Genomic DNA, 26,470 nt, shown 5'->3' with positions numbered 1-26,470 from the left:
TACGACAGCAGCTCTTATTATAGTTAGATTGAATGTCAGCAGTATCCAAAATAATCATTGAGCTGAAAATGCAACACCATCAAACATAAAGACGTTTTTTTGTTGTTTATGTGACGTTTCGCCATTTATTAAATTCTTGCGTTTGTTTACGCACAACACTGCCACCTGGCGTTAGATTTTGTGCAGACCAATCGCGTGAAAAAGCACAAAGGAACAAAGAGAACATGTATTTTCAAATAAGGAATCCTAAAATTAGTTAGTATTAATAAATTACTACAAAAATAGACATTTAAAATTCCACACAAGGGACAAATAACACCATTACACCTCTCTTGTGCCTACGCGATTGATTAGTTGTGACTGTGGATTGACTTCAAGACCAAAGTAATCAATCCTGACCGACAACAACAACAAAGTATAAGAAGTTAGCTGCATGTCATAAACAAATTTACGGGTGAGTGCGGTTAAGCGTGAATTGAGCATTATAGATTTAATTTTAGAGCGCAATTGTAGGTTAGTAGTTGCATCAGAGTTGCGTGTTATAGTTTGATCATGGCGAGCGATTTACTAGCATGCTAACAGCTGTGTCTTAGTTGATGTAGCGACTGCAAAAAGATGCCAAGTGCATTGTTATTACATTTAAACATTAGAGAATCTTTATATAATTTGTTTTCCTGCTCAACTCATATGTTTTTCTATCTGTTTTGCGTTATATAGAGACAGAGGTTTGGGAATAATGGCCCTTCTGGTAAACTGTCTGAGCTGTCATGTCTTCCACCGAATGTGTGTCAACTTGTGATGGTGATGCTGCTACTGTCATGGCAACCCAGGCTCTTGAACAGGCTCTGTTGAGCTCAGACCGCTACGCAAGGCTCATCCTGGCCCAGTTGAATAAAATGAGGCTGCGCACAGACTTCTGTGATGTTCGGCTGAGGGTCGGCCGGAGAGTCTTCAAAGTTCACCGACTGGTGCTTGCTGCCAGCAGCCAATACTTTTCTGCTCTTTTTTCGGGAGGGATGAGTGAGGCTGATAAAGAAGAGGTGGAGATTCTGGGAGTGGATGCTGAAGTCTTTGAGGTTTTGTTGGACTTTGTTTATACAGGTATTTGTAGATATCATTATGTTCTGCAAAAAAGAAATCCCAGCTGTTTATTTCATGAAAATGTGATCTCTTTCTCATTAGGCACAATCAATGTGACAATAGAGAATGTTCAAGAACTGATGTTGGCAGCAGATATGCTGCAGTTGAATGAGGTGGTCTCCATCTGCGGTGAGTTTCTTAAGGGCCACATGGATCCATCCAACTGTGTGGGCATCTTTCAGTTCCTGGAGCAGATTGCCTGCATGGAATTGCTGGAGTTCTCCGAGAACTATATCCATGTTCACTTCCTGGAGGTTAGAAGCACTTGATCATTTTGGTTTGTTTATATTAGTATTATTTCCAAAGACTCATTCAAATCTTCCTGATTTTATACGCCTCTTCCATCAATCAGGTTTGCATCGGTGACGAGTTCAAGGACCTCTCAAAGGATCAGATTGTAAAGCTTCTAAGAAGTGAAGAGCTGAGAATTGAGGACGAGTACCAGGTGTTCACCGCAGCCATGGAGTGGGTTCTCCAAGACGTGGCTAAGCGAAAAAAATACGTGGTTGAGGTGTTGGAACCGGTGCGCTTCCCTTTGCTTTCCCCGCAGAGGCTGTTCAAGTACATTGAGGGTGAGGCGACTTAGTTTCTATATTCACGCAACTTCAGATTTCAGAGGCTCATTTTCTTTTACGTAATCAAGGCATGACTGACTTCAGTCTGAGAGTGGCACTGCAGACCCTTTTGAAGGAGTACATTGAAGTAGCAAAGTCTCCAAAAGACAAGACACACAGCCAACTCCACCAAGTCAAGATGAGACCGAGAAAAAAAGCACGCAAATACGTTTATGCCATAGGTACTGTCATTTTCTCACATGTCACGTCAGAGAAATGTAAAGCAAGCGTATGTGAGACAATTTGGAATGATGGAACTTTTTCTTTTTTTTTTTTTGGCCATTGCAGGAGGCTACACTCGATTGCAGGGCGGTCGCTGGAGCGACAGCAGGGCCTTGAGTTGCGTGGAACGTTTTGACACCTTCAACCAGTACTGGACCACGGTGTCATCGCTCCATCAGGCCCGTAGCGGGTTGGGCGTGGCCGTGCTCGAGGGCATGATTTATGTGGTGGGAGGTGAGCAAGCTGAGATATGTCACAAAGTGGCTTTGATGACTAGTTTCACTTTTTGTCTTCACCAGGAGAGAAAGATTCCATGATTTTTGACTGCACGGAGAGATACGACCCGGTGACGAAACAGTGGGCTGCTGTAGCTTCTCTGAATTTCCCTCGCTGTGGAGTCGGCGTCTGTGCCTGCCACGGAGCGCTCTATGCGCTTGGTAAATACCACCACTGTGTTGTCGGAACGTGTCAAATGTTATTGAATTAATAATTGGTGTCATCAATGAGCAGAGATGAAATACTATTTTTTTGTCGACATTGAAGCGTCCTGTCAAAATTAGCTAGTCATTTGCTGCTTTCCCATTTAGGCGGGTGGATCGGCTCTGAGATCGGGAGGACAATGGAACGTTATGACCCAGAGGAAAACAAGTGGGAGGTCATAGGTGACATGGCAGTTCCCCGCTATTATTTTGGCTGCTGCGAGCTACAAGGTGGGTATCTCGTTCGTGGAAATGTACAACCTGAAGGCCTTAAACTCAATTCACCAGACTGCTACCCATTTCTGTCCAGGATTTATGTACGTGATCGGAGGGATCAGCGACGAAGGCACGGAGCTATGCTCAGCCGAGGTCTACGATCCCATCAGCCGGCGCTGGAGCGCCTTGCCGGTGATGCTCACGCGGCGAGCGTATGTGGGCGTGGCCTGCCTCAACAACTGTATTTACGCGGTGGGTGGCCGCAATGAGGCTGTGGGTGCCTTGGAGACGGTGGAAAAATATTGTCCAGAGCAGGTAACCAAACTGTAGCATATCCATGAAAAGTTTTCAATACGCAAGAACAGCCCAGTCGCCTCAATTCAACCTTTGCAAATGAATCGTGTCGTTGAGCTCACACCCGTGTGGGTCTGTCTGTCCAGGAGAAGTGGTTCGAAGTGGCCCCCATGTCCACGGCGCGTGCCGGGCCCTCGGTGTCGGCAGTCAACGGTTTGTTGTACGCTGTGGGAGGAAGGGCCGCCAGCAGAACCTTCTCAGCCCCCGTGACCATCGACTCTGTGGAGATCTACGACCCCCACCTGGACACGTGGACCCAAGTTGGCAACTTGATCGCCAGTCGCTGCGATGGCGGCTTGGCTGTGCTCTGAGCACTGCGACTCTTTCACTTTTTGGAAAAAGTGCACCTTAAGACATCTCTACATATTATTTATTGATACGTGTAACTGGTGTTCTTTCATTGAGGCAAAAGTCTCTGTTCTCGGTTCCCTGAATGCTTCGAAATTGCTCTTCTCTTTGCATTGTTTTAAAATTAGATATGGAAGCACTGTTATGTTAATCTCTCTTTCACTTCCTTCAAATATGTCAACAGTGTGTGCGCGGTGCTACTTGAAAGTCTGATCGAACCATTTGAGTCTGTCGATAAAAGAGAATGACACACAAAAAAAGCCTTTTGAACTGAAAGCCTGTGCTGTTACTACTGGATTGCTTTCATAATGATGGACAGAAGTGATGTCATACTTTTTACCTATAATTCAACAAACAGATGGTTATCCCTTATCATACAAATGCAGCATTGCTGTCAAATAATGAAATAAACTTGCATTCCGGTATTGCCAGTGATGGTCATGACTAAATCTGTGTTTGCGTTGAAGTGGCATGTAACGTTTCACAGAGGAGTGCATTCCGAAAATGACAAGAAAATATAAATGGTTCAAGCAAAAGACTTATTTAGCTATTCATGACCTGTTCATACGATACACACTCCAACTGCTGTACATTTAATTCTTTTTATCGGTGAACGTCTTTAGCTTCTTCTCAGGGCAGATATTCTTCAAGGTCAGTGTTGCCACCAGTGAGAAGGTAGCAACCAGAGTAAGGAAAGTTCTCATGGCTTTGAACCAGGCTGGGTATCCAGGTAGTAGCATCAGATCATAGTGTAAAGACAGTCCCAGTCCCACAATGACCACCGTGACGCCCTCCACGAGATTGTCCCTGCACAGCAGAGCCAGCCAGGCCAGAAGTGATGGAACGACGCTGTTGCCCAAGTTCATCCAGTCGGGTTGAGCGGGACTCCCGTCAGGAATGGCAAAGCCCCAGCGAGCACCTCCGAGGAAGGCTACGATACAAGCGCCGTACAGCATTTGAGCATATGCTACTTCTGGGTAGAAGGACTGAGTGGTCGCCATGACGACAGGGGCGCTCACAAATGGGATGAGCCCAGACAAACCGAGGTACAGCGCTGGTTTGGGAGCTTGACTCATGGCCTTCAAACTGAAAGCGTCTTTGGTGTCGCTTTTGTCTGAGTGGCAGAGACGCGAACCAGCCCAGTTGATCGGCTTGATGCACGGCAGCCTGTTGGTCGAAGTCTGTTTGGATGGAATCGCCAGCGACGAGACCGGTTGAATGCGTGTTGGGTTTGATGCGCTGTCTATCCATCGAGGATTCCACGCCCAAAACTGTGAATGTATGCATTTTTATGGGATATAAAATTAGGGACCAATATAGATTTTTAAAAGTCAATGCTATCTTGTTGCAGGGAAAAAATAAAATCTTTAATCGGACAATTATAATTTGGAAACTTGACAATGCAGAAAATTATTGAATTATAATTGGCATAATTGGCTATTCTAATCGCCTTAATTAAAACAAAATCGACTTTCCATACCACTGTCTTCACTTGAAAAAGCTTTTATTTCTTCCAACACTGACTTACCTTACTGACATTTCCATGAGGTGCAAATCCAAACATTTTGATTCTAAAAAAAACAACAACAAAAAACATTGCAAGGTCAAGCAATTGTTCGGCAACAATCCGCTTATAAGATAAAGTACCGAAAAGTTACTTTGGAAATCATGCGTGTTACTGGTAAATTGCACACATACACTAACATGTCGATGTTGACGTTTTGATTAGCGTTAAAAACTGGGGTCGTTGTTACCATGATTATTACATCGGTGATTTTTCTTTCTCTGTATTTTATAAAGGCAAAGATCGTTTGTGCTTACGATGTCTTACCTTTTTATGAAATCGCGTCTGATCATTTCAAACTTAGTCGAAAACGTCCTCGCTACGAAATCGTGCCGTTTTTCTTCGACAAAACGAGATAAGTTCTGCTATCGACTATTTTGTCTGTCCATGGCGGGGGAGGTTTTAAGGTGCATTCAAGAATGCAAAGGTTCTTCAAACATCGCCACCGTAGCCTAGAAATGTCGGAACTTAAAAGTCTGTCGCGTTACACGAAATAATCTTTTTTAGCACGTTTTGAAGTCTACTGTTTCATTTCCAAAATCTCAACTTCAGTGTTTTTGTTTCTATTCCAAGCGGTTAAAAGCGTAACTCACAGAGTGGAACCTCGTCCAGTTGCATAATGACGTGAATTCTTGAACGCAGCCTTATTGAGTGTTCGAATCCCCCACCACCCCCAGGTGCCAGCGCCAGTGGTAAGCGCACAGAAGAAAACCCAAACAAACACCAATAGCTGCTCAAACACGGCATTATTTTCACTCCGGAGTGTCATTTGGTAGTCATCAGACCACCTAGCGTCCCCTGGAATCAATGAAAGGCTATTTGGCTTTGGAGAAGGTACGCGGGATTGTCAAGGAAACATTTCAAGTTAGCTCGCTCGCTAGCTTAGCAAGCTGCTGATGAATGTGTGCTGACCCTGCTAAGGTAGCCATTTTGAAACTGTGTTGTTCCAACGATGCAAGGTCTATTTACCTTTTCTGTACGTTTGTGACACTTGCTAAAATGGTCTCTTGACATGCTTTAGGTTATATGTACCGTATTAACGTGTTAGCCGTGCGGCTAGTTAAGTTCTGGAGCCAGACAAGCTCATTGCATTCCACCTCGGTTTTCGGGTTCAGTTAACAGGCTAAGTAACAGCAGCTATTAGCTAACACTTGCTAGGCGAATGTTCGCGTAGGTAAGTACACAGAGGAGTTAGCAACCGAGTGATTGTGGGTTGTACTAGCACCGTGCGCTCGTGGTTGGCTTTGATAAGTTAAAACATTTAAATCGCCTTTTGGTAGAACTGCACCTTTGAACATTTAGCAACTTGCGAGCGCGGTGAAACGTGTGCGCTGCGTGTTGAATTGGTCTCGTGTCGAGTAAGAAGGCACGTTTGTTTTTGTTTTTTCCTCCCCCTCTCACTGATAATGGTAACGTATAAGTGAACATTTATATTCTTGATCCTGCAGTGGTCAGTCGCTGTTTGTAGTAGCTTGTGTGCGTCTCCAACTCATTGATGTTAAGCTATTATGTAACAGTTCAGTGTGAGTGCAACGCTGTTTGCACCGACCTTGTTTTAATGTAATGTTAAACGGAGTAATAATGAACCTATGAACAAAACAGAAAGATGCTTCAACAATTTTAGTTTGATATTTGATACTAATACTGCCGTGTTGTGGTAGAAGTGAGAAAGGGCCGTGGGTATTTTTGCATTGGTATTAATATTTCATTCAAAGTCGCCACACATTTTAGCTCTCGTTGTGCGATGGCTGCAAGAGCAGCGAGCGAGTCTTTGATTTGGACTCCTAAGCGTGTGAGAGAGTCGTTTTGCAGCCATTTATGGACAAGGCTGTTAATTCAACTTGACTTTGTATGTATGGTGAATTTGTGAATTGTTTTCTGACTGTAGTCTTTGATTTGCAGGTGCAGTTCCTTTGCAGGATCAAGTGGAATACCAGGAAGTAATCTGGAATACAAACTCCTCAAACAAGAAAATCGTTTTGTGCACATTTGGGCATTTGTTTTTTTTTTACTCCAAGATTTTGACAAGGCTGGGAGCTTTTTGCCAATTTTTGGAGTTTGCATATCTATGAAGTCCGAGTTCCCCCAACTTGTATCTTCCCCAAACTTACAGTTAAATGGGCATTTTGCAAATGTGAAAGCAAATCATGCGACAATAATGCCGTCTTTATAATGCACGGCCCATCAGGCTCTCCCTTTCATTAACCAGAAAGGCAAATGACGGCAATGTAGCTAACACAGCTTTAGTTTTCTTCATTGTCATGTGACTTTGAATTAGCGAGTATCGTTTCCTCCCAACTCCGGCAGTCTTGAATGAGGTGAGCAGTGGGTTTCCTGCAAAAGACTGCCCCTCGACTGCTTTTCTTTGCTGCATGCGTTTGAGTAGATTCTAAAATGATTGGGTAAACGTTGAATTGATGCCAATTGCTACTGGCCCACAGTGCGGCAGGAAAACGCGACTTTCGTTCTCCCCGGCTTGGCGTCACGGTGGAACCGCTACACTCTGCACCCGTGGGACAAATGACCCCTCTTCAATCCAATCTTTAGCAATTCGACTGCTCATATTTCACACGTCCCAACAAAATCATTGAACTTGAACAGTGACGGGATTTGCTTCAGAGTGGCTCGGAAAAATCTTGTTCCTCGGAGACGAGCGCATTTGGAAATCCGTCTCCTTCCTTGTTTGGCCAGTATTCTGGATCAGCAATTGCAGCTCGTTCCCGCAACCCAGCCTGGACGAAGCGCGCTGCTGCCTCTTGGGAAAGGGGCTGCACTGTCCTGGCAGAGGTTTACAGGGGTCGTTTGTGCGCCACTCCTCGTCTGACTTGTCAGTGCCGGCGGGCCTGAAGAGAACAGGCCAGACGGACCAAGGGAGGAGGCCGAGGACTTCAGAGCCATCGACTCTGGGGTAACGCTTGTGCCCGACATGATAACACTCTCGATTGTGTCTGTTGCGATGGCGTTGTTAACGGCCTTCCCTGCCTTTTGTCAGATCCTGGCCATGAGGTTTGATGCCTCAATCCACTGACCAGAAACACTGGACCTAAATGGCGCAGCATGACTTTGTCCCTGCCTGGCTTAACTTCTCCACACCCCAGCCTGCCAAGGTTTGTGTGCGCACGTGTGTGCGAGTAAGCCACCAAGACTGAGCGCGAATTGCCTTTGCCCTCATTGACCACTGTCTTTCCCACTACCTCCCCCAGTCCCATGCTGCCACCCTCGATAAACAAGGCGAGCCCCACCACCACCACCACCACAGGGAAGGCAGAAATGCTGTGAGCCGCCGCCGCCACAACTCTTCAGACGGCTTCTTCAACAACGGCTCTTTGCGCGCTCCAACAGGTATCAGTAGTGAAGAAAGCCACGTTGGCACTCAGTGGGCAAATCAGTTACTGTGCTAATGCATGGGAATAGTCTCGGATGGGCATTGGACGGGGGAAATGAGAGTCCTATGCTATCATTTGGGTCATTGTGGCGCTGCTGCATGTTGGTGTATTGTTGTCATGGAGACAAGCCCGCCTGCAGATCTTTTTGATCATGACAAACGTTTACATTTTTTGAATGGAAAAACCTAAAGTTGCTAAGCAGTATGACTGCCCTCTTTTCTTTGTGTGTGTGTAGGTGATGGGTGGCAGCAGCCCTCGCTACTTCTGAGACATGACTCTGTGGATTCAGGGGTGGCCAAAGGAGGGCACAGTGGCTTAGCAGGGGGCTCGTGTTGGAAGGACACACCCAGCTGGCATGGAGCCCCGCGGGGTGCCCAGGACGCCCGCCACCACCATCACCACCCCAAACGGGGAGGGGGCGACAGGGACAACAGGCAGGGAGGGCACCGGCAGCGCAATGGTAACTTCCACCCCCGTAAGGGCACCTCTTACCAGGACAAGTTTCCCAATGAAGAACGCAAAGACAATAAGGACGACAAGCTGAAGTTTGTGGAAGAGGACTTTGTGAGTAGCTTCATTGGAATTGTTTTTATAAAATATTTCTCAAGTTTCCTTACAATTTGATTCGAGAATGGTTAGTAGGGACAAACGGGCGAGTACAGATACCATTTAGATGTTTATGGATGTTTCTGTCACAATCCCGAGCTGGCATGATCAATATGCTGAGAATTCTCACACGGGGAAGTCACCCCTCTTCTATTAGAATGGCCAAATTGTCTCCACAACAGTCAATTGTTGTGCTTTTTGTAGCCTTCCCTCAACCCTGAAACAACTGGAAAGCCGGGCACTCCCATGAGGCCGGTGGCTCCCCATGCCGGAGTGTGGGGTAAGAGCTCGCAAGAGACCTTTCTGCTCACGTGAGTGCACCTTGTTGCCTCACAGTTGCCCTGGTTTTCTTTCACCTCCAGAAAATCCTCCCAGTGGCAAGCAGATGGTATCCAAAATGTTGGTGATCAAGAAGGTTTCCAAGGAGGAACCCAGCGCCGCCTTCGCCGCTGGCTTCGCCAGTGCCGGCGCCTTGCCAGCCAACGGCGCGAAAGCTCCCATCACAGGCTCCAGCGTCTACAAGAATCTGGTCCCAAAGCCTGCGGTAGCCCCCACCAAAGTACCAATGACCGTCGGCCGTCACGATCCCTCTGGAAGGTTTTCCAGCTAACACGTTTGGTGTATTTTTCAAGAGCACCCAGTGGAAAGCCGGCGCTAGAGAGATCGCCAAGTCTGGCCGAGATTCCGTCTTTCCCAACCCCGTCTCTGCCGTCAAACCCAGCACCCCGGTCAGTGCACCACAGCACAACACACCTAAAGAGGTGAGCCTTTTGAAAGAATCAGAAAGAATGGCAATGAGGATTATTTTTCAAACAAGAAGGTCATCTCCGCAGCATCCTTCCAGCACCACTCCTCCCATAGACATTGCTCCGTCGAGGCTGAAGCTGATGCGCCGCGGCCCCGACCGCAAAAGCGAGTTCCTGCGAGCTCTGAAGGACGAGGGCACCGGCGAGCTGACGACAAGCAGCAGCCCAGGAACTTCAGGAGAGGTCGGTTCCGCCTCCAATGCACCCCCCCCCCCCCCCCCCCCCCCCCACCCCCCCCTTTGCGTCTTACCGTTGCGCGACTGTTTTCAGGGTGAAAGCAGCACCCCAGAGCCCAAAGCCTACAGCGAGGACGTCTGCCACGAGAACGGGCTGTCCTACTCCCTCAGCGACTCTGACACGGAACACCTGTCTAGCTCACTGGAGGCTGAGCACAGGTATGGCAAAAAAAAGACACAGCCCGCTTAGTCCGTTTTACTTCAGCTGCATTCAAACCACATGTTTGTGCAGATTGCTGAAGGCCATGGGATGGCAGGAGTACCCCGAAAACGACGACAACTTCCTGCCTCTGACCGAAGACGAGCTGAGGGAGTTCCAGACAAAAACCGAGCAGGTGAGCCTCGCCCGGCGCTCGATTGCCACCACGCGAAAAGACAACGCAAGCTCACGTGTGGATCTGGCCCGAGCAGCTGAAGCGGAACGGCCTGCAGAAGAACGGCGTTCTCCCCAGGCCGCGCGGCGTCACCCTCCACTTCACCCCCTGGAGGAGTGTGGCGGAGGCGCACGTGGAGGAGGGCTCAGAGTCCGAAACCAGTAGCAGCAGCCAGACCTCGGACGACGACGACAATGACCGCATCAAATCCTAACGGGGCTTTACGGAACAAAACAAAATAGAGAAACGACGCAACAGCCAACACATCTCAGCAAGCCACCCGCCCTCCTTTCTCTCATTTTTTTTTTTTAGAGCACCATTTTGAATTTTTGATTATTTTTGTTGTTGTTGCACAAGGGAAAAACCAATCAAATCCCAGTGAAGGGGGAGGTTTCTGCGTTGCCAGACGTTGTTTTCCCTGCGTTTCCTCCTTCACTGCAGTTCTGCTCTGACCCTGAACCCGCCTCCTTTTTCTTCCTCGCTTTGTGGAACTGAAGTGTTCATCAAGAAAAAGGGCAATGAATGCACACTTGATTCTGCTTTAAACAGACTAACTCATTTCATTGATGATGCTGATGACACATTATTAATGATATTAATAAAATTGGTTCCTGACAAGCTGATCTTTCAAGCAGCTGATTGTGATGCCTCGATTCAGATGGATTTAGTTCAAGTTCCTCATCCTCAATGACTGAAAAATGAACCCTCCCTTTTGTTCATTCATTCTGGTGCAGAGTGAAGTTCAATGTAGTTCAACCGTTAATAGAAAGCACCACCCCACAAAAAAATATCACAATACTACTGTGGATTAAAGTGTAGCAAAAGCTTTTGGAGTGAAAGTCTTCTAATGGTGTTAAATATGTTCCCGTTTGTTTAGTGTTAAAAGCAGAGGAAGTAGCCTGCCCCACCCCCTCATCCAAGGTCAGTTCTCAGTTAAAAATGTCATGCTTCAAGTCTTTTATCAAACAAAACAAGTCACAATATCAGTGCAGTGCAACAACAGGGTGGAAACAATGCCAACATGACTGCTTACACATTTTAACAAACCAGTGCAAAAAGTGTAGGCAAGATGGCTGGCACATCAGAAACGACAACAAATCCATGTTGGCATTGTTCCACCACACACAACTTCACAGATGTACAAAACGCATATATTCAATGGTACAAAACACAGGGAAAGTACAAAACGATCGACACCATCTTGGGAACGAAGATGTGTCCTTGTTGAGGTAACGTAAGAATAAAGAGAAGGCCCCCTTTTTCACAGACTGCAAGAGAAGGAAAGAAAAAGTTAATAGCCAAGCAAGCAATAAATTGCTTGGGAGTGTCAAGGCCTCACCTCGTGTCACCTTTGGCTTTTTGCGCAACGAGCGCGTCCTGAGCAACATCCTGCTTGGTCTTCTTAACCATACCCTCTCTTGAAGGACTCTCCTCTGGCTTCCTCTGAAAGACACACATTTTTTTGTTGGAGCACAGCTTGCGGGCCTTTTTTGTTGGGCCTCGAATGCCGTCCCACCTTCTTTCGGACCAAGTGGCTGATGTCAGAAACCGGAGTGTCGGGAGCGGTGCTTGAGGAGTAAAGTGGCGGCTGGCTATGACTGCTGGCAGCGTCACCACTCTGAGCAACGACAACTGGAAACGCGGACGAAGTGGAGGCGCCGTCCTGACGAGCACATTTCAACACGTAAGCTTGCCTGCCGTTAAATCTACTTAGTCATGAGGGACCCGACGGCGCAGGCTCGGTGGCCTCAGTGTTGTGACATTTCAGGCTATCGGTGGCGTCCTCCACCTCCTGGATCTTGGGCAGCAGAGCCTTCAGTTCCTCCATCTCCTGCCTCTCCTCAGGAAGCTCCTCCGGGCCGGCAGCCTTTGCGATCAGCTCTGTCAGGTTTGCTGCCGAACAAAACACGTCTGAACAAAAAGCAAGCAAGCAAGCCGTCCTTGGTGGCCATTTGAAAATCAAAATCTCACCCAGCCTGCTTTTTATGACAGAGATGGAGCGGTTGAGGTGGTCCACGGACTCTTCGTACTGTTCGTTCAAGCTGAAGGTCAGACCCAGCTGGTAGTGCGTCTCGGCGACCACTCGGCTGTCGGCGTCCAAGTGTTTCAGCTGAAGTGAAAGACACTCCTGGAGGTCTTCCAAGGCTTGGACATAGTTCCCTGCAGGGGGGGCGTTCGGTTCTCAGGAAGCTAAGCAGCCCGAGCCAAGCGTTCGGTCCAGCCTTGGGCTTCTTGAACCTACCAGACACAGCAGAAACCTCACTCAGTCTTAAATGGGCCTGAGCTGCCATAAGCTGGTCCTCCTTGGACTCTTTTCTATGTTCAGGACAAAAAAAAAAAAAAAAAAAAAAGGCAGGTTAGGGCAGGCAATTTTATTTTAAGTTCAACATTTTAGCAAATTTTCCCAAGACAAAATGACAAATCCCAAAGTCTTCTAGCCCTGTTCTACACTGACCTCTTAAAGATGATCTTGGCTAATTCCAGCATCTCCCAGGCCAGCTGAAGGTTTCCCACCACGTCGTCGTCTTCCTCCTCTGATTCATCGCCCTCCTGCCAAACAATCACGTTCAACCTTGCACGCATGCTCATCTCAAAAGTTTTTCTTCTTCTTACCTTTTCTCCAGAGTTGTTGTCTTCGCCTTGTTCCTCCTCAGCTTCATCTGAAAACAAAAAGAGTTGTCATATTTCAGGATACAGAATTGCAAGTGGTCCAGGAGGTAGACTTACCTACAGAGTCTTCTTCCATCTTCTCAGCCACTTCTTCGATCTTCTTGTCAGCCATTTTGTCCTTTTCACCATTTACCATTTTGTTAGACGCTTCAACCTTCTTGTCAGCTACTTTGTCGTCTGTCTTCTCTAACTTCTCATCACTCAGGTCTTCCTTCTTGACTGCTTTTCCCTCTTCCATTTTGTCTGATAGAGGTTCCTCGGCTGCACTGTCCTCAGTTTTGTCCTCAATCTTCTTGTCGGCTGCAGTTTCCTCCTGTGCATTGTTGGATTTCTCCGCCATGGCGTTGTGAACTTGAACCCTCAACTCATCTCTGGTCTTTTCTGTTATGAAAAGAAGACAGAAATGTTGAAGAATCATTATAGTAGTAAGCTAAAATGCAGTGGAACTTACTGGTGAATTTAATTTGACCTTCCAAATTACCCCCCAAATATTATTTGATGCATGATTCACTCACCATCAACTTTTTCTGTGCCCCCCACATTGGAATCTTGAGGATTCTCATCTTCATCGACCTCCGGGATTCTTTCCAAAGCATTACCGAGTTTAAAGCTCTCCATTCTGCATCAGAACACTCAACATTCACCTTGTATGATAATTCAATTGAAGGAAAAAAAAAAAGTAAATCCTAAAAGTAGAGTTCATACCGTGCTAATTCCAACAAGGCTCTACCGCACCAAAAGAACGCTTCTGCGCACTGATCTGCGGTGTCTCCATATGCTTCGGCTCTGAAAACAAAATATGGTCATTGCACAATTGCACTTGCCTTTATTTGGGTCACGAACTGGAGCCTAATTGAGAACGTTTGCAAATAACGCTTACAGTATTCCGCAGGCATCCTGCAGAGTGCCCACCGCCTCCGCCGCTTTGCCCATAGCCAACTGCTTCTTCCCCGCTCCGATAAGTGTGTGGGCCTCTTCCATGTTCCCTGTAAAGTACGGACACCAAAAAAACGTTTTTGTTTTTTTAACAGCGAACGCTATCGAGAGCTTCGTAACAAACCTGTTCTTGCGAAGGTACACGCGCTGAAAGGAGGCGTAAGATGCTCGCAAGCGTGACGTCGTGCAGCTTGTCCGTTCGGTCGGATTTCGCGCCAACTATTGGACTTCTTAAAGGCACAGGCGCCTTTTATGACTTCATGACATCATGACAACATCACTGCTAAATCGTCAGGGCCAATGAGGTCTTACTATAGAATATTTACAGCCGTGAAATGGATATCTTAATTCATTCCTAGCAGTCTATTGCATCGGTGTCAAACTCAAGGCCCGGGGGCCAGATACGGCCCGCCACATCATTTTATGTGGCCCGCGAAGACAAATTGCGCATCAAATTCGTGTGTCATAACTAGAATTGCAAATTGTCTTCACTTTTAATATCTTTTTTTGAAATATTTGACCAGTTTTTACTCGTCTGATTTGAGTTATGTGTCAGTTTTGTAGCTTTTACTGTATATAATATGAGGTGCTCATACATTTATTTGGGTAAGTCATAATGGCCCCTCGAAAGAAGCTATCTTCTATATCTTTTTTTAAATATTTGACCAGTTTTTACTCGTCTGATTTGAAAACGAGTTATTTGTCGGTTTGTTTTGTAGTTTTTACTGTATATAATATGAGGTGCTCATACATTGATTTGGATTGACAGTCATAATGGCCCTCCGAAAGAAGCTATGACTACAATGCGGATCGCGAAAAAAATAAATTTGACACCCCTGGTCTATTGCAATACCTACAGAAATAAAAACTAAAAAATGCTAGGGTTCTCCTTATTTTAAACTTTATATATGGGACATCTGTGCACGTAATGTGTGTGTAAACATGCATGAGTGCTTGTGTCACATCCTGCTGTGGTAGAAAGCATGTTTATAACCCTCCCGCCGCTTCTACGCCTCGTTATACATGTCTGGACCTGGCATCCCATCGGTGTCACGCTGAGATAAACCTACTCAATTCCACCTGCAACCTCCCTCAGTTGTCTCACATCAAACATTACCCATATAGACAACAGTGGTGGTAGGGTTAAGAATGGCTCTGGATGTTTTGGACACACATACAAAGATCTTAATGTGTTTTTCCATGGCATCAGGACTAAAATGAAGGACGTGAATGCCCTTCAAACATCCGGGTGCAGCAATTTACACGGCTGTTGTGAAATAGCAGATGACAACACCATTTGATCATTGCGACGCCTCTCACAAGAGATTATTTTGCGTATGTGTGTGTACCCTCTTATCTGGCTCTTGATGCGGTGTCCATGGCAACAGCATGCAAGGACACCGCTCAGTGATAACAGAAAGATGGGATGTGGTGGAGGGCCACAGTAATTTGGTTAAACATCATCATTTGAGTTTGAGACTTGGCATATGTTCAGTTTTACAGCCAAATCATATTTTTGCAGAAATGTCAATATTTTTGTTCGGGATTTGGAGGCTGTGGTGTGAACACAATGTGGAGTACTCGCTCTCGCCAGTTGCTCTTGGCAAAAATCACATAATAAATTCTGCAAAATTACTGGAAGATCATGTATAGAAAATAAATGGAGAGCTGGTGGGACTTTTTTTTTAAATGATTCACTAAGTTAATAGTTTGTTCAATTAGATAATGTGCAAAACCCGTTTCCTTAGTTTATACAAGGTACAGTCAGTGGAAAGTATTCCTGTCGTACAAAAGAAATGCCACAAGCAGGAAATGTTGGACAGCTTTAAGTACAGAGTGATACAAGAAAGCACTAACGTGACAAATGTAATTGGCTAGGCTGTGAAACTGGCAGCCAATTCATTGTATATAAATATATTTTTAAATATCGATATTCTTTACACTGTTATGTAGACATGGTTTACTGATGTACAGTATTAATCCTAACAATGTCATGCACATTTTTCTAGTGGCTCGTGGAATACATGGGAGAAATGTTTGCTTGGCAAGTTCACTTCAAGACCTTTTTAAATGGTCTATTTCCTTGAAGGGTTCTTCAATCAAAATCATTGTACTTGGATTTAATCAGCTGATTTTTTTTTTTTTTTTTTTATCTTGGGGAGGGGCCGAGCATGGTGGGGTCACAAGGTTTAATAGTGTTTGAAACAGGGTTAATCTTTTTTTCACCTAATAGTTTCATTCTCAAAGCCAGAAAAAAGATAAGATAATTTTACAAAGTAGCTCCCAACTATCTAATATTTGGGCTTCGGGAATAGCAGGAAGAACATCAATAAATGCCTGGAAATGTGCAAAGTCATGCTGCGTGTGCCCACCAGAATCTATAAGGAAGTGCAGAAACTGAGATCCCGTTTGCGAGCCGAATTCACGCGAGAAGTCGTTTGCTATATACAGCGCTCCATCTCACTCATTTCCAGCAGTTCTTCTTTGCAAACGTCGAAGCGAGTCACACTTATTCGGCTGCAACTAGGTATGTAGTGCAAAATAAGATGAACAAACTTTGCGTTTTATTGTTCGAATTGATTTGAACAGTACGTTTAACTGTTTTAGTACTTTATTACCATAGTAGTTCGGATTCGAAGATGACCATTGACTTCAGTCTCGACACAGTAATGTTTTGTGTGAAGTATAAAGTTTAACAAGCGAGTTTCAGGAAGAGCGTGTTTAACTTGAGGAACACGTTATTTTCCTTTTTATAGTTGTGTACCTCTTATTTTAAACAAAGTAATGCCTTCCTGCTCCGACGACAGTGTAAGTTTCATTGATATTGTTCGTGCTTGATATACCCAATGAAAGTAGTCAGGATGAGGGAAATAAATGTATCGATGTTGAAAAGTCCGTCCGGTTAAACAACGCTTTTTTTAAATACAAAATTAATCAAGCACAAGACAAAAACATCCATGTCATCCTAGTTACCTGTTATGTTCTATTATATAGATTTGAAGCAGAAAAAAAAGTTCATTAACGGAACACGGAGAAGGCGTGGTACTGTTTCATTTTCCATCGTTGAGTTCTTTGTTTTGCTTTCACCTTCACAATGACTGTTCGCAAGAAACGTTCAAATAAAAAAAATATTGCAAGGCTTTTTCCTAGCCATACAAATATTTAGAGTATCAAGTGCGCATGTTATTTTTCAATGTTGAAAGTATCACAAACTATTTGCCATATTTCAGGTAATGTTGTAAATAAAAATAAAATAAAAATGGGCAATAATGTAACGATTGATTTTTATTTGTATAAAATCCTCTCAAAATCTGACAGGAACAATTTATCGTACAAATATGTCCATACGCAATCTCTTAATGCGCATACTCCGGCATCATCCCGTTCGCCCAAGATGAAGCGTGCTATTGATGATTGATTTGTTCTGTTGTTCAGGTAGCAAAAGATGGCTGCTGGCAAAGCTCAAATTGGAAAGATGGCTCCCGATTTCACAGCCAAAGCGGTGATGCCAGATGGTCAGTTCAAGGACCTCAAACTGTCCGACTACAAAGGTAATGCTTCATTCAACGTTCGCTCACGGGCTGCGTCGCTTTGAAGCCGCTTTGCTCTGCACTTTGCAAAATACTTGATGAATATTAATGCGGTTATTGTTTCTGCATGCCACCTGAATCGCTTGTCGTCATGTTGATGCAGGGAAGTATGTCGTCTTCTTCTTTTATCCGCTGGATTTCACCTTTGTGTGCCCGACGGAGATCATCGCATTCAGCGACGCGGCCGACGAATTCAGGAAGATTAACTGCGAGGTCATCGCTGCCTCTGTTGATTCTCACTTCTCCCACTTTGCATGGTATTTTATTACGCGCAGGCTTTGTGTGTGTGTGTTTGTGTTGGTGTGTGTGTGTGTGTGTGTGTGTGTGTTTGTGTGTGTGTCTGTCACATTCACATTTTCTGCTCGCGCTTTCGTAAGGACCAACACGCCACGTAAGGAGGGCGGTTTGGGCTCCATGAAGATCCCAATGGTGTCCGACACGCGTCACACCATTTCCACTGATTATGGTGTTCTAAAGGAGGATGAAGGCATCGCTTACAGGTAAGTGGACAATGTATGTGGAGCATTGTAAGAAGCAACCGTACATCAATACATAAATACTATACATAGTATATGTGACTGAAACTATCACCATCAATTGTAACTATAAGAGTAATGAGACGTATACATTGATGACCCCTAAAAGTTTGTAGGCAAACAAGACCATGAAAACGGTTTTACAACACCATTTAAGCGATTCACATACGGTTGCCTACTCATTGCAAATCTGAATTAACATTTACCTGAGCGGCAGACACAACAGATAAATTGGAGACGAAGGAAATTATAATTAAAGGCATTAGCACCATCTGCTGGACTTAGTGGGGATCTTCCTAAAAATAAAATATAACTAATAGCACCACCTGCTGGACATAGTGGGGATCTTCCCCACAATAAAACGGTCCCCTTTTCGGTCAGACCACTTTGGCTCAATTGCCTCTACAACCCGTCTTATTATTATTAATATAAATATTTACATTGAATTTATAAGAAAATATTGAAAGGTAATGTCATACCTCAGGGGTCTGTTCATCATCGATGACAAGGGGATCTTGAGACAGATCACCATCAACGACCTGCCCGTCGGACGTTCTGTTGACGAGACTTTGCGTCTGGTCCAGGCTTTTCAGTTCACTGACAAATACGGAGAAGGTACGTCAATATTTACGGCAGCTGCACCTTTGATCGATCACCCAAAAATTCGACTTATTTTTCTAAAACTGAGATGCAAGTAAACTTTTCTCTATTATACTTATTTTTTGCACATCAGAATATATGTTCCCCATAATGCCAAATTACTTTGGCACCCACAGATACATCATAAAATATTTTTTGTTAGAGTTTGAACCGTATCTGAAGGCACCATTGTATCTGTATATGTACCGTATGGATCTTTCTTTTCAGTGTGCCCAGCCGGCTGGAAACCGGGAAGTGATACCATCAAACCTGACGTCCAGAAGAGCAAAGACTTCTTCTCCAAGCAGTAATAAGACCAAGGCCAGAATCTGCTGCCTGCGCCAATAGATTTCATTTAGATATTTAAAAAAAATAGATTTTTATGTTTTGTTTATGGAAGTGTTGCTCGGTGACAGTTTTATTCTGCATTTGTCTAGTATGTACCGAAGACTAAAATGTATTGTTGTGAGGGTTTCATATAGATAAACGTCTTTGTATGTTATTCCTAATCGTGAAACCAATTTACTGTGCCTTACATTATGTGGAAATAAAATAATCCAGTGGATGCTTCACATAACTGGTTGTCTTCAATGACCTCATTGACGGACGGCCAAGGCAGGTAATTGAACGCAGCAGCAGAAGTCCGTCATTTTCACTTGCGCAAAGTTACGTTAAACGTGGCTCACATTGACCGCTGACGGTATTTTTGAGCAAAAGCTGATAGTATATCGTGAATTTGTGATATATACAGTTCCAAATATTGGTCTCGTTTAACAACGACAAGAAAAAAACAACTTTAGCCTACGGTTAATTCGCATTAGCAAAACTCGGCCGAAATTTTACAGAAGAACGAAGATGACGGCAGCTATAATGGCTTTCGAGAAGGAAAAGGATCTTATTGAGGTTAGTAAAAATGTGTCAGTGTTTGGTTTTATTCACATTTTAATAGCCATATCATGTAAGGAAGGCCCCTGATCTATTGAAGCTAACTACACCATTAAATACGGAGAATTTGGGCTAACTCCGCCATCTTGTGGCTTATACCCCGCCATCTTGTGACTTGTATTATATGACTTGTTCCTTCCTCGTAATCAAACGTCATTTGCAAACTTTTTAGTGGACTGGATTATTTCCGAACGACGTCAATAGCAAGGAGGGGTCGCTTGTCTATCTCAAGAGGATGCTGGCTGTGGCCGTGTCAACCATCACCTACCTCAGAGGCATTTTACCTGAAAATGCCTACTGTACCAGATACTTGGAAGGTGACCACCAACTTTGGGCATATCAGTGAATTCTCAAATGAAATAGAAATGTAATGGATGATGAACTTGCACTCTAACAACTTGTTTCTGTGTTCAACAGATGTGTGCTTCAAGATTTTGCGAAAGGACAGCAGCATTCCTCGAGCCAGAAATGTGGTCAAATGGTACTCACAATATTTCCACCTTTTTTAATGCAGAACACACCACAGATTTAATTTCTTTCCCTTTTTATGATAATGCATCTCGTAAACCAACACAGCAAATTGTTTTTGGATTATTTTGTGGTATTGTGCGTCCCAGTCTTTATTGAGCACATGTTTTATAGAAAAAAAAAATGGCAGAGAATCAAGCAAAAACACAGAATTCATAATGACTCAGTCAATTTGCAAACAAATAGTGAAATATTGGTCTGTTTAAAGCTGATACACCACAGCAACCTGGTTGTGTATCGCTGCTCCCGTCAAGTGGTCCTCTCAATAATGATTGTTTTTTTAGCCATGTTTTCACAGCTTCAGTGATATTCTAATATTTTTGTCCAGGTTATTTGGCTGTTTTGATGCACTGGAGAAACAATATGCAAGTATATGAAATATTTAACTTCTTAAATAAAATCTATCTTGCTTGATTTTTTTTTTTTCTGTTGTCCTCTCAACAGCTTGAGGTTGTGTTCATTGGGGTAAGTAAGTAATTCAGTTAAGTGGCGGTGGAAAGTACAGCTTAAGAACGAAACAGCTGACCTGCACTTTATTGTGCCGTCTAGGTATACACCGATCCCGACAAACCAAATGTAAGTTCTCTCAGTACTGAAAATTTTATTTCAAGCTTGTCAAGGATAGCCTGGAATTGGAAAAAAATCAAATCTCTTTTTCAGTGCATCATTGAGTCCTACAGTTTCAAGTTCAAGTACAGAGAGACAGGTCCAGAAATGGATATACTGAGGTGTGGAAGGATATTTTGTTGTTTTTGCCAGCATTGTTGAAATTTGAGCGAGTTGGTCGTGACATAAGCATTGTGGAATCACAGGACCAATGGTGTCCAATTGAAGGTGACATTGGAAGACACCAAGAGAGCCACCGTGATACTTATCAGGCAGCTCTCCCTGCTCATGCAGAACCTCAACGTCCTTCCTGACCACATCCACATAAACATGAAGCTCTACTACTATGACAATGGTGAGTTGTCGCAAACGGCCGAAACAAACACGTATCACGTGTTTCTGTCGCAAACGTCCCATACTCTTGTTCTCCCCAAGTCACACCGGCACTCTACGAGCCGCCCGGCTTCAAAGAAGGCGGGTGCGACATACTGTGGTTCGAAGGCACGGCCGTGCACTTCAAAGTGGGCGACGTCCAGACGGCCTTGCACGCCTTTCACGTGCGAGTTTCCGCTGACACAAGTCGGATAGCGAATCTTGGAGACAGAAAGAAGCCGATCGATACCAAGCCGACCAACGCCTCCGAGGTAGCACATCATTGGTATGCATGCCTCAGAGAAAAATATGCAACGTGTAATGCATCAATACTGCGCTTTAAAACATATTTATAAACTGACATGCACACGCTATGACTCCATCTTTGATCGCAGGGCCCCGGCGAGATCGTGTGCGTCGATGATGAGAAGCCCTTTGGAAATGGTAAGTTGATCTGCTGGCATCATTCGACAAGTGACATTTATAAAACGCCGCTCACTCCAAACTCATACAGGTTCGGTGCCGTTCAAAGATCCCGAAATCAAGGTATGCCACATTCCAAGCACGCTCGCACAAAGCGCTGGCAGGATGCCTTCTTTGACTCTATGTCCATTTTAGAGAAAGGCAACTGCCAAACAGAAGACAAGAATGAGAAGAAGACTTCAAGTGTTACCTTTAGCAGAAGGTCCATCAGCACAGTTGTTACAAATGTCCGATTCCTCGTTTGTCTTCTTACAAGACTGAATTGCAAGCGAACATGCGAGTATTTCATTTCAAGCCGTTTCCTCGTTCTTCTTACTCGCTTGTCACCAGGCATCCCGTGTGTAGTTGGAGCAGTGCACAATTGGTGTAATGCAAATTGTTGTGGGACCTTTTCAGTTAGCGTTCAATAAATCGTTTCTAAGCAGCAATACACATTGGCTTTTCTTGTGCTTAAAATCATCAAAGCCGATATGCAGAAAGGCACAGTGCAAACTATGGGAGCAAATTAACATTGGGAAGAAAAAAATATCTAATCTTAATGTCAAACAGCGAACTTCGTTCACTTTACGCTGTTTGCGAGAGGATGTGTCGCACATTCAATAGTTCAGAAGACGTTTCCTCATGTCAATACGTGCAAAACATTTGGATGGCTGGCTTGATCGTATGAAGCAAAGCATGAAGGAGGCGGATGCGCCGTTTTGCTTTTTGGCTACTTCCAATTTGCTCTGGGTTGGCGTTTCCTAGAAGAGACTGTCGACATCTCCCATCTCCACAAACACCGTCTTCAGCTGCGAGTAATGTTCGATTGTCACCTGGCCATTCTCCCGCCCTATGCCTGGTCAACAGAGGCAAAACTTAACTGCCAAAAGGCAATTTTTTTTAGAAACCTAAACTTGGCCGTACGTGGTAATACCTGACATTTTGAAGCCTCCAAATGGAACCTCCACAGGAGTGATGTTATAGTTGTTGATGAAGCAGGAACCGGCCTTGAGGTGTTCAACCACACGGTGGGCACGCTTCACATCCCTGAACAGTCAAAAGATATAAAAAATATATATGGACTAAAAGTATGTGTGGTTGACTTGTCTTAAGCGGTTCTCTTGTGCTGGACTGAACTTGATCTCTTTTTGAACTTTGAGCAGTTTACTCCAAGGTGATGAGATCTATCTACTCTGTCGGCCATTTTACCCCAACGTCAATGTGCTGCACCTGATCCCAACCTGGTGAAAAGTCCCGCGGCTAATCCCATGGTGGTGTCGTTGGCTCGCCGCAGTGCCTCCTCTTCTGTGTCGAAGGACAACACGGACATGACGGGACCAAAGATTTCCTCTCTGACACAGGTCATGTCATCTTTGCAATTAGCTAGAGGGAAAAATACACAGATGAGAATGCGGACAAAACCCAACGAGTAATAATAAGTCGTCTCTGTTGAGTACCGAGTACGCATGGCGTCATGTAGTATCCCTGTCTGAGTTTCGGGTCTGAAGGGACAAAAGGTTCACCCCCGCACAATACAGTGGCCCCCTAGAAAAATGTTCAGTTGAACCCACAGCACAACAAAGGTTAAAGTTGACAAACCCGAAGCACAACAAAGGTTAAAGTTGACAACTGGCATGAATGAATTTGAGCCCGTACCTCCTTCCTCGCCTGATCCACAAAGGCGAGCACTTTGTCTAGATGTGGCCGGCTGACTAAAGCTCCCATTTTGGTATTCTCTAATAACGGGTCACCAATCTCAATGGCCTGGGTTCTCTTCACAACTTGATCCACAAATTCCTCCAGAATCGGCCTCTGGACAAAAACTCGCGTGCCGTTGCTACAAACCTGTGAGACCAGGAAACGAGCACAAACTGACAGGAGGTTACTGGTTTAGTGATGTGGCTTGAAGAGAAGCACTTTGTACCTGGCCTTGAGAAAGGAAGTTTGCCATAAGGGCTCCCCGCACTGCGTTCTCGATGTCACTGTCCTCAAATATGAGCAGGGGAGATTTGCCGCCAAGCTCTAACGTCACGGGTTTCACCCCTTTGGATGCCATTTCCATAATCTGCGGGATCCCACGGAAGAAAAATAGCCAGTTTTTTAAAATCTATTTAGTTTGGTTTGCAACTCCTCTCAATTTCCATCATTTTGTTTCTATCCTCACTAACGAGTCCTCGAGGAACTCTACTCACTTTCTGTCCAGTTTGCACACTCCCGGTGAAGGACACCTTTGCCACATCGGGGTGGTGGCAGAGTAAGCTGCCAGTCTCCTGCCCCCCCTGGACCACATTGAAGAGTCCCTCTGGAGCTCCTACTTCGGTAAATATCTCCGCCAACATCACCGCCGTCACAGGCGTGACTGGGGATGGCTTGAACACCATGCTGTTGCCTGATTGGTGGACAAAAAAAGTACGCCTGACCTTGCTGCAGTGACATCTAGTGGGCAGATAACAGTTTCTGGGGCGTGTTTTGGATGAATCCCATACCACAGGCCAGCGCTGGGGCTGATTTCCAGGCAGCAATCTGGAAAGGGTAATTCCAAGCACCGATGCCAACGCATACGCCGAAAGGCTCCCTGCGTGTGTAGGCAAAAGAGCCGCCTGGCAATTGCACATGCTGGCCTGGGTAAATTCAAAACAAAAAAAAATCAAGTTTGTATTCTATGATTAGCAAACACGTTGTTGTGTGCTAACCCGCAAGAGTGCTGGACAGTCCCGCATAGTACTCTATACACAACCGGGCAGAGTCCACATCCAGACGGGCCTCCGTGATGGACTTGCCGTTGTTGATTACTTCCATTTCAGCAATCTCCTCTCGCCTTTTCTGTGCATGACAAACAAAATGAAAGGTCAAACACAGCCTAGAGAGTGGAACCAACCACAGCTGTGCTATAAAAATCAGACACACACAAAAAAAAACTAACAAAGTGGCCTTAATGAGAAAGTATACTGTAGGTCAGACTGTCATCCGCAAAGCTGTGAAAGCAAACACCTGACTTCCTTATTCTTAAGGTGGAACCCAAAGGCAGCAAAAATAACAAAAAGCAGCAGTGGCCCTAAAAACTGAACCCTGTGGAACACCATATACGACAATTTACGTATATTGTTCTATTATCAATTAATCTGTAATTTGAAGATGTCCAGACTACAGTAAAGGTAAGGAACAAAACTGAAACACACCTCAATGGTGTGCGCAGCTTCTATCATCACGCTTGCTCTTTCCATTCCAGACATTTTACTCCAAGGACCAAAGGCTGACTTGGCTGCCTCTACAGCTTGGTTGACCTCAGAGGAACCACATGGCTCCAACGTGCACAGGACGCGCCCTGCAAAATAAAGTATGTGGAGATTCTCACTCGGTCATGCATGGTAAGAGAGACTTTTCTTGTTTGTTGAAGACTCAACAAACAAGAAAAGTCAGGTCGCCTTTGTAGACAAAGTTCAATTCAGAGGTCAGTGCGACCCATTTCCATTTTATGAACAGAAAAGAGAACCTCTGATGAACAACACACACACACACCGTGGTTCAATAACTTGAACTCTTGAGGTCATTTGTCAGTCGTCTCATACTCTGGATGGATCTTGACGTGCTTTATTTTTTAAACTACATTTGCACAGCTCATTTCTGATGCCGCCACAGCATTTGATCAGATTTAAATTTGGACTTTGACTGCGCCATTGCGACACATTGACACCCGCCCCTTCTTTTTTCAGCCATTCTGTTGTATATTTGCTAGTGGTGGGATCACTGCCCTTTTCCATGACCCAATTATGACTCAGCTTTTAGTTGTCAGACTGACTCACATTTGAGTCTATTTTGGTCTACTGAGAAGTTAATGGTTGACTCAACTCAAGGTGCTAAGGTCCTGAAAACACTTCATCACCGAGCTCGACAGTTTGTCATTTTTCTAACATCTCTGTAATGATGAACCTAGTATTTTTCGGGTTTCTATTGTGCATGTGTTGTTGGAATATTTTCCAAAATGTTTTTCACTGTGGAACAATGAACTCCAAATTCTTTTAAAATGATCTCAAAACACTTCCCAGATTTTGGACCAACATCAACTGTCTTTTCTCCGTAGTATGGAGTTAATGAACACCAGATTGCTCAATGATCAGATAATAACCAAGAAGTAAACTTTTAATTAACATGGAATGCGTTGCTGGTTTTAATCTGCATGGGGTGATCAGGTCATATGGTGCAGGGAATGTTATTATTCATTTTAAAGGGGATATAAAAAGGCGGATGGATGTCATTACCTGTTGCTGGCTCGAAGACGTTCTCCCCATTGTTTCTTTCTTTACTCGCCCTTCGTTTTCCACCCCAGAAGTTCAACGGGGCAGTGATTTCCGCAGAGCCCGAGGAGAGGCTTCGTACTGCAGTCAACAACGCAGTCGCCCGCGGGAGCACAGTGAGTCTCCGGAGCATATTTAGCTTGTTCATTCCGTGGCTTTCTGATGCACCGATAATTGCAAAGCATACGATATTTTTACAGACTGAAAAAAAGAAGAAGAAAAAACCTAGTCTTCATATATCTCATTTCAACATGACACAAGCTGACACGATAGGAGCAAGTAGTACTGCAAAATAGACTCATTTGCACTTACTGTCATTTGTTAAATTATTTCGCTGTCTTGAGAAGAACTTACCACGACGCTAACTCGAGGCTTAAAATCAGTGCAACTTTGTTCATTTTAGTTTACGTTAGCTTCTTCTGCAGCTTCAAAGTGGAGGCGGGACTTACGTAAAACGTCACTGTACGATTAGATATTATTTTCATCTGGAAATTAGATTTTAAAAAAAACACCTTAAATGGTGATTTTATGAAGGTTGAATACATT

The 26,470-nt window shown here is 44.6% G+C and overlaps 7 protein-coding genes across 20 annotated transcripts; 4 read left to right on the top strand and 3 right to left on the bottom strand.

The window, feature by feature from the left end:
* Positions 1 to 211: 211 nt before the first annotated feature.
* On the top strand, positions 212 to 3,804 carry ipp (intracisternal A particle-promoted polypeptide). The gene is made up of 10 exons (XM_088395606.1): positions 212 to 454; positions 718 to 1,101; positions 1,183 to 1,394; positions 1,493 to 1,712; positions 1,784 to 1,936; positions 2,043 to 2,210; positions 2,276 to 2,413; positions 2,564 to 2,686; positions 2,766 to 2,986; positions 3,112 to 3,804. The coding sequence occupies exons 2-10, from the start codon at positions 768 to 770 to the stop codon at positions 3,334 to 3,336; spliced, it is 1,794 nt and encodes a 597-aa protein (XP_088251732.1). The 5' UTR covers positions 212 to 454; positions 718 to 767; the 3' UTR covers positions 3,337 to 3,804.
* On the bottom strand, positions 3,696 to 5,639 carry LOC148387137 (transmembrane protein 69-like). 2 transcript variants are annotated; one of them, XM_088395616.1, is made up of 3 exons: positions 5,531 to 5,639; positions 4,902 to 4,944; positions 3,696 to 4,644 (listed from the first exon to the last, which is right to left on the bottom strand). In XM_088395616.1, exons 2-3 carry the CDS (start codon positions 4,935 to 4,937, stop codon positions 3,967 to 3,969), a joined length of 714 nt encoding a protein of 237 aa, XP_088251742.1. In that variant the 5' UTR covers positions 4,938 to 4,944; positions 5,531 to 5,639; the 3' UTR covers positions 3,696 to 3,966. The 2 variants fall into 2 exon arrangements, with proteins under 2 accessions (XP_088251742.1, XP_088251743.1); XM_088395617.1 differs by lacking the exon at positions 5,531 to 5,639 and adding an exon at positions 5,205 to 5,352.
* Positions 5,466 to 10,968, top strand: gpbp1l1 (GC-rich promoter binding protein 1-like 1). Of its 7 annotated transcripts, none has more exons than XM_088395609.1 (12): positions 5,466 to 5,629; positions 6,840 to 7,845; positions 7,930 to 8,044; positions 8,141 to 8,279; positions 8,559 to 8,887; positions 9,134 to 9,209; positions 9,292 to 9,488; positions 9,562 to 9,690; positions 9,763 to 9,918; positions 10,006 to 10,130; positions 10,204 to 10,306; positions 10,383 to 10,968. In XM_088395609.1, the coding sequence occupies exons 3-12, from the start codon at positions 7,985 to 7,987 to the stop codon at positions 10,557 to 10,559; spliced, it is 1,491 nt and encodes a 496-aa protein (XP_088251735.1). In that variant the 5' UTR covers positions 5,466 to 5,629; positions 6,840 to 7,845; positions 7,930 to 7,984; the 3' UTR covers positions 10,560 to 10,968. The 7 variants fall into 7 exon arrangements, with proteins under 7 accessions (XP_088251735.1, XP_088251733.1, XP_088251734.1 ...); XM_088395607.1 differs by having other exon boundaries at positions 5,574 to 5,771; XM_088395608.1 differs by having other exon boundaries at positions 5,574 to 5,858.
* Positions 10,969 to 11,287: 319 nt separating this feature from the next.
* On the bottom strand, positions 11,288 to 14,234 carry LOC148387135 (histone-binding protein N1/N2-like). Its single transcript, XM_088395614.1, has 13 exons — positions 14,076 to 14,234; positions 13,896 to 14,001; positions 13,721 to 13,801; positions 13,531 to 13,634; positions 13,073 to 13,396; positions 12,959 to 13,005; positions 12,801 to 12,895; positions 12,588 to 12,661; positions 12,317 to 12,505; positions 12,135 to 12,238; positions 11,862 to 12,008; positions 11,695 to 11,788; positions 11,288 to 11,613 (listed from the first exon to the last, which is right to left on the bottom strand). Exons 2-13 carry the CDS (start codon positions 13,994 to 13,996, stop codon positions 11,501 to 11,503), a joined length of 1,473 nt encoding a protein of 490 aa, XP_088251740.1. The 5' UTR covers positions 13,997 to 14,001; positions 14,076 to 14,234; the 3' UTR covers positions 11,288 to 11,500.
* A 2,087-nt stretch (positions 14,235 to 16,321) lies between these two features.
* Positions 16,322 to 19,293, top strand: prdx1 (peroxiredoxin 1). The gene is made up of 6 exons (XM_088395882.1): positions 16,322 to 16,478; positions 17,387 to 17,502; positions 17,645 to 17,798; positions 17,919 to 18,041; positions 18,562 to 18,692; positions 18,945 to 19,293. The coding sequence occupies exons 2-6, from the start codon at positions 17,397 to 17,399 to the stop codon at positions 19,025 to 19,027; spliced, it is 597 nt and encodes a 198-aa protein (XP_088252008.1). The 5' UTR covers positions 16,322 to 16,478; positions 17,387 to 17,396; the 3' UTR covers positions 19,028 to 19,293.
* A 50-nt stretch (positions 19,294 to 19,343) lies between these two features.
* Positions 19,344 to 24,941, top strand: zte38 (zebrafish testis-expressed 38). Of its 4 annotated transcripts, none has more exons than XM_088395877.1 (12): positions 19,344 to 19,619; positions 19,834 to 19,978; positions 20,079 to 20,142; positions 20,518 to 20,554; positions 20,634 to 20,654; positions 20,739 to 20,765; positions 20,850 to 20,917; positions 21,002 to 21,150; positions 21,231 to 21,453; positions 21,563 to 21,611; positions 21,682 to 21,713; positions 22,793 to 24,941. In XM_088395877.1, the coding sequence occupies exons 1-12, from the start codon at positions 19,572 to 19,574 to the stop codon at positions 22,875 to 22,877; spliced, it is 948 nt and encodes a 315-aa protein (XP_088252003.1). In that variant the 5' UTR covers positions 19,344 to 19,571; the 3' UTR covers positions 22,878 to 24,941. The 4 variants fall into 4 exon arrangements, with proteins under 4 accessions (XP_088252003.1, XP_088252006.1, XP_088252002.1 ...); XM_088395880.1 differs by having other exon boundaries at positions 19,345 to 19,619; positions 21,231 to 21,439; positions 22,793 to 22,881; XM_088395876.1 differs by lacking the exon at positions 22,793 to 24,941 and adding an exon at positions 21,786 to 22,078 and having other exon boundaries at positions 19,346 to 19,619; positions 21,231 to 21,439.
* Positions 21,724 to 26,447, bottom strand: aldh9a1b (aldehyde dehydrogenase 9 family, member A1b). 4 transcript variants are annotated; one of them, XM_088395873.1, is made up of 12 exons: positions 26,279 to 26,447; positions 25,889 to 26,125; positions 24,809 to 24,954; positions 24,323 to 24,452; positions 24,116 to 24,250; positions 23,822 to 24,018; positions 23,554 to 23,694; positions 23,286 to 23,474; positions 23,087 to 23,174; positions 22,871 to 23,012; positions 22,564 to 22,676; positions 21,724 to 22,485 (listed from the first exon to the last, which is right to left on the bottom strand). In XM_088395873.1, the coding sequence occupies exons 2-12, from the start codon at positions 26,070 to 26,072 to the stop codon at positions 22,391 to 22,393; spliced, it is 1,560 nt and encodes a 519-aa protein (XP_088251999.1). In that variant the 5' UTR covers positions 26,073 to 26,125; positions 26,279 to 26,447; the 3' UTR covers positions 21,724 to 22,390. The 4 variants fall into 4 exon arrangements, with proteins under 4 accessions (XP_088251999.1, XP_088252000.1, XP_088251998.1 ...); XM_088395874.1 differs by having other exon boundaries at positions 25,889 to 26,083; positions 26,237 to 26,445; XM_088395872.1 differs by having other exon boundaries at positions 26,237 to 26,443.
* Positions 26,448 to 26,470: the final 23 nt, after the last annotated feature.

Source organism: Syngnathus floridae, chromosome 14, assembly GCF_059516105.1.
Source record: "Syngnathus floridae isolate MCC-2025c chromosome 14, RoL_Sflo_1.0, whole genome shotgun sequence".
Classification (NCBI taxonomy): domain Eukaryota; kingdom Metazoa; phylum Chordata; class Actinopteri; order Syngnathiformes; family Syngnathidae; genus Syngnathus; species Syngnathus floridae.
This window is presented reverse-complemented; position numbering and strand designations above follow the sequence as displayed.

What these genes read in the sequence shown, in the direction of transcription:
- gpbp1l1 (XM_088395609.1), top strand. Translation starts at nt 7,985, where the DNA reads ATGGCGCAGCATGACTTTGTCCCTGCCTGGCTTAACTTCTCCACACCC. An exon ending in TCCCCATGCCGGAGTGTGGG is followed by an intron (nt 9,210 to 9,291) that starts GTAAGAGCTCGC and finishes TTTCACCTCCAG; the next exon opens with AAAATCCTCCCAGTGGCAAG. An exon ending in AGCACAACACACCTAAAGAG is followed by an intron (nt 9,691 to 9,762) that starts GTGAGCCTTTTG and finishes TCATCTCCGCAG; the next exon opens with CATCCTTCCAGCACCACTCC.
- LOC148387135 (XM_088395614.1), bottom strand. Translation starts at nt 13,996, where the DNA reads ATGGAAGAGGCCCACACACTTATCGGAGCGGGGAAGAAGCAGTTGGCT. An exon ending in TGCTGCCCAAGATCCAGGAG is followed by an intron (nt 12,009 to 12,134) that starts GTGGAGGACGCC and finishes TGTGCTCGTCAG; the next exon opens with GACGGCGCCTCCACTTCGTC. An exon ending in GCCACTTGGTCCGAAAGAAG is followed by an intron (nt 11,789 to 11,861) that starts GTGGGACGGCAT and finishes TGTGTCTTTCAG; the next exon opens with AGGAAGCCAGAGGAGAGTCC.
- LOC148387137 (XM_088395617.1), bottom strand. Translation starts at nt 5,230, where the DNA reads ATGATCAGACGCGATTTCATAAAAAG. An exon ending in AGACGCGATTTCATAAAAAG is followed by an intron (nt 4,945 to 5,204) that starts GTAAGACATCGT and finishes TGTTTTTTTTAG; the next exon opens with AATCAAAATGTTTGGATTTG. An exon ending in CTCATGGAAATGTCAGTAAG is followed by an intron (nt 4,645 to 4,901) that starts GTAAGTCAGTGT and finishes ATACATTCACAG; the next exon opens with TTTTGGGCGTGGAATCCTCG.
- zte38 (XM_088395876.1), top strand. Translation starts at nt 19,572, where the DNA reads ATGACGGCAGCTATAATGGCTTTCGAGAAGGAAAAGGATCTTATTGAG. An exon ending in CTGTACCAGATACTTGGAAG is followed by an intron (nt 19,979 to 20,078) that starts GTGACCACCAAC and finishes TGTGTTCAACAG; the next exon opens with ATGTGTGCTTCAAGATTTTG. An exon ending in GCCAGAAATGTGGTCAAATG is followed by an intron (nt 20,143 to 20,517) that starts GTACTCACAATA and finishes ATTTTTGTCCAG; the next exon opens with GTTATTTGGCTGTTTTGATG.
- aldh9a1b (XM_088395873.1), bottom strand. Translation starts at nt 26,072, where the DNA reads ATGAACAAGCTAAATATGCTCCGGAGACTCACTGTGCTCCCGCGGGCG. An exon ending in CATGACGCCATGCGTACTCG is followed by an intron (nt 23,013 to 23,086) that starts GTACTCAACAGA and finishes TTTTCCCTCTAG; the next exon opens with CTAATTGCAAAGATGACATG. An exon ending in TGGAGGCTTCAAAATGTCAG is followed by an intron (nt 22,486 to 22,563) that starts GTATTACCACGT and finishes TCTGTTGACCAG; the next exon opens with GCATAGGGCGGGAGAATGGC.
- prdx1 (XM_088395882.1), top strand. Translation starts at nt 17,397, where the DNA reads ATGGCTGCTGGCAAAGCTCAAATTGGAAAGATGGCTCCCGATTTCACA. An exon ending in CACTTCTCCCACTTTGCATG is followed by an intron (nt 17,799 to 17,918) that starts GTATTTTATTAC and finishes CGCTTTCGTAAG; the next exon opens with GACCAACACGCCACGTAAGG. An exon ending in CACTGACAAATACGGAGAAG is followed by an intron (nt 18,693 to 18,944) that starts GTACGTCAATAT and finishes CTTTCTTTTCAG; the next exon opens with TGTGCCCAGCCGGCTGGAAA.
- ipp (XM_088395606.1), top strand. Translation starts at nt 768, where the DNA reads ATGTCTTCCACCGAATGTGTGTCAACTTGTGATGGTGATGCTGCTACT. An exon ending in GCTGTTCAAGTACATTGAGG is followed by an intron (nt 1,713 to 1,783) that starts GTGAGGCGACTT and finishes TACGTAATCAAG; the next exon opens with GCATGACTGACTTCAGTCTG. An exon ending in TGGCTGCTGCGAGCTACAAG is followed by an intron (nt 2,687 to 2,765) that starts GTGGGTATCTCG and finishes ATTTCTGTCCAG; the next exon opens with GATTTATGTACGTGATCGGA.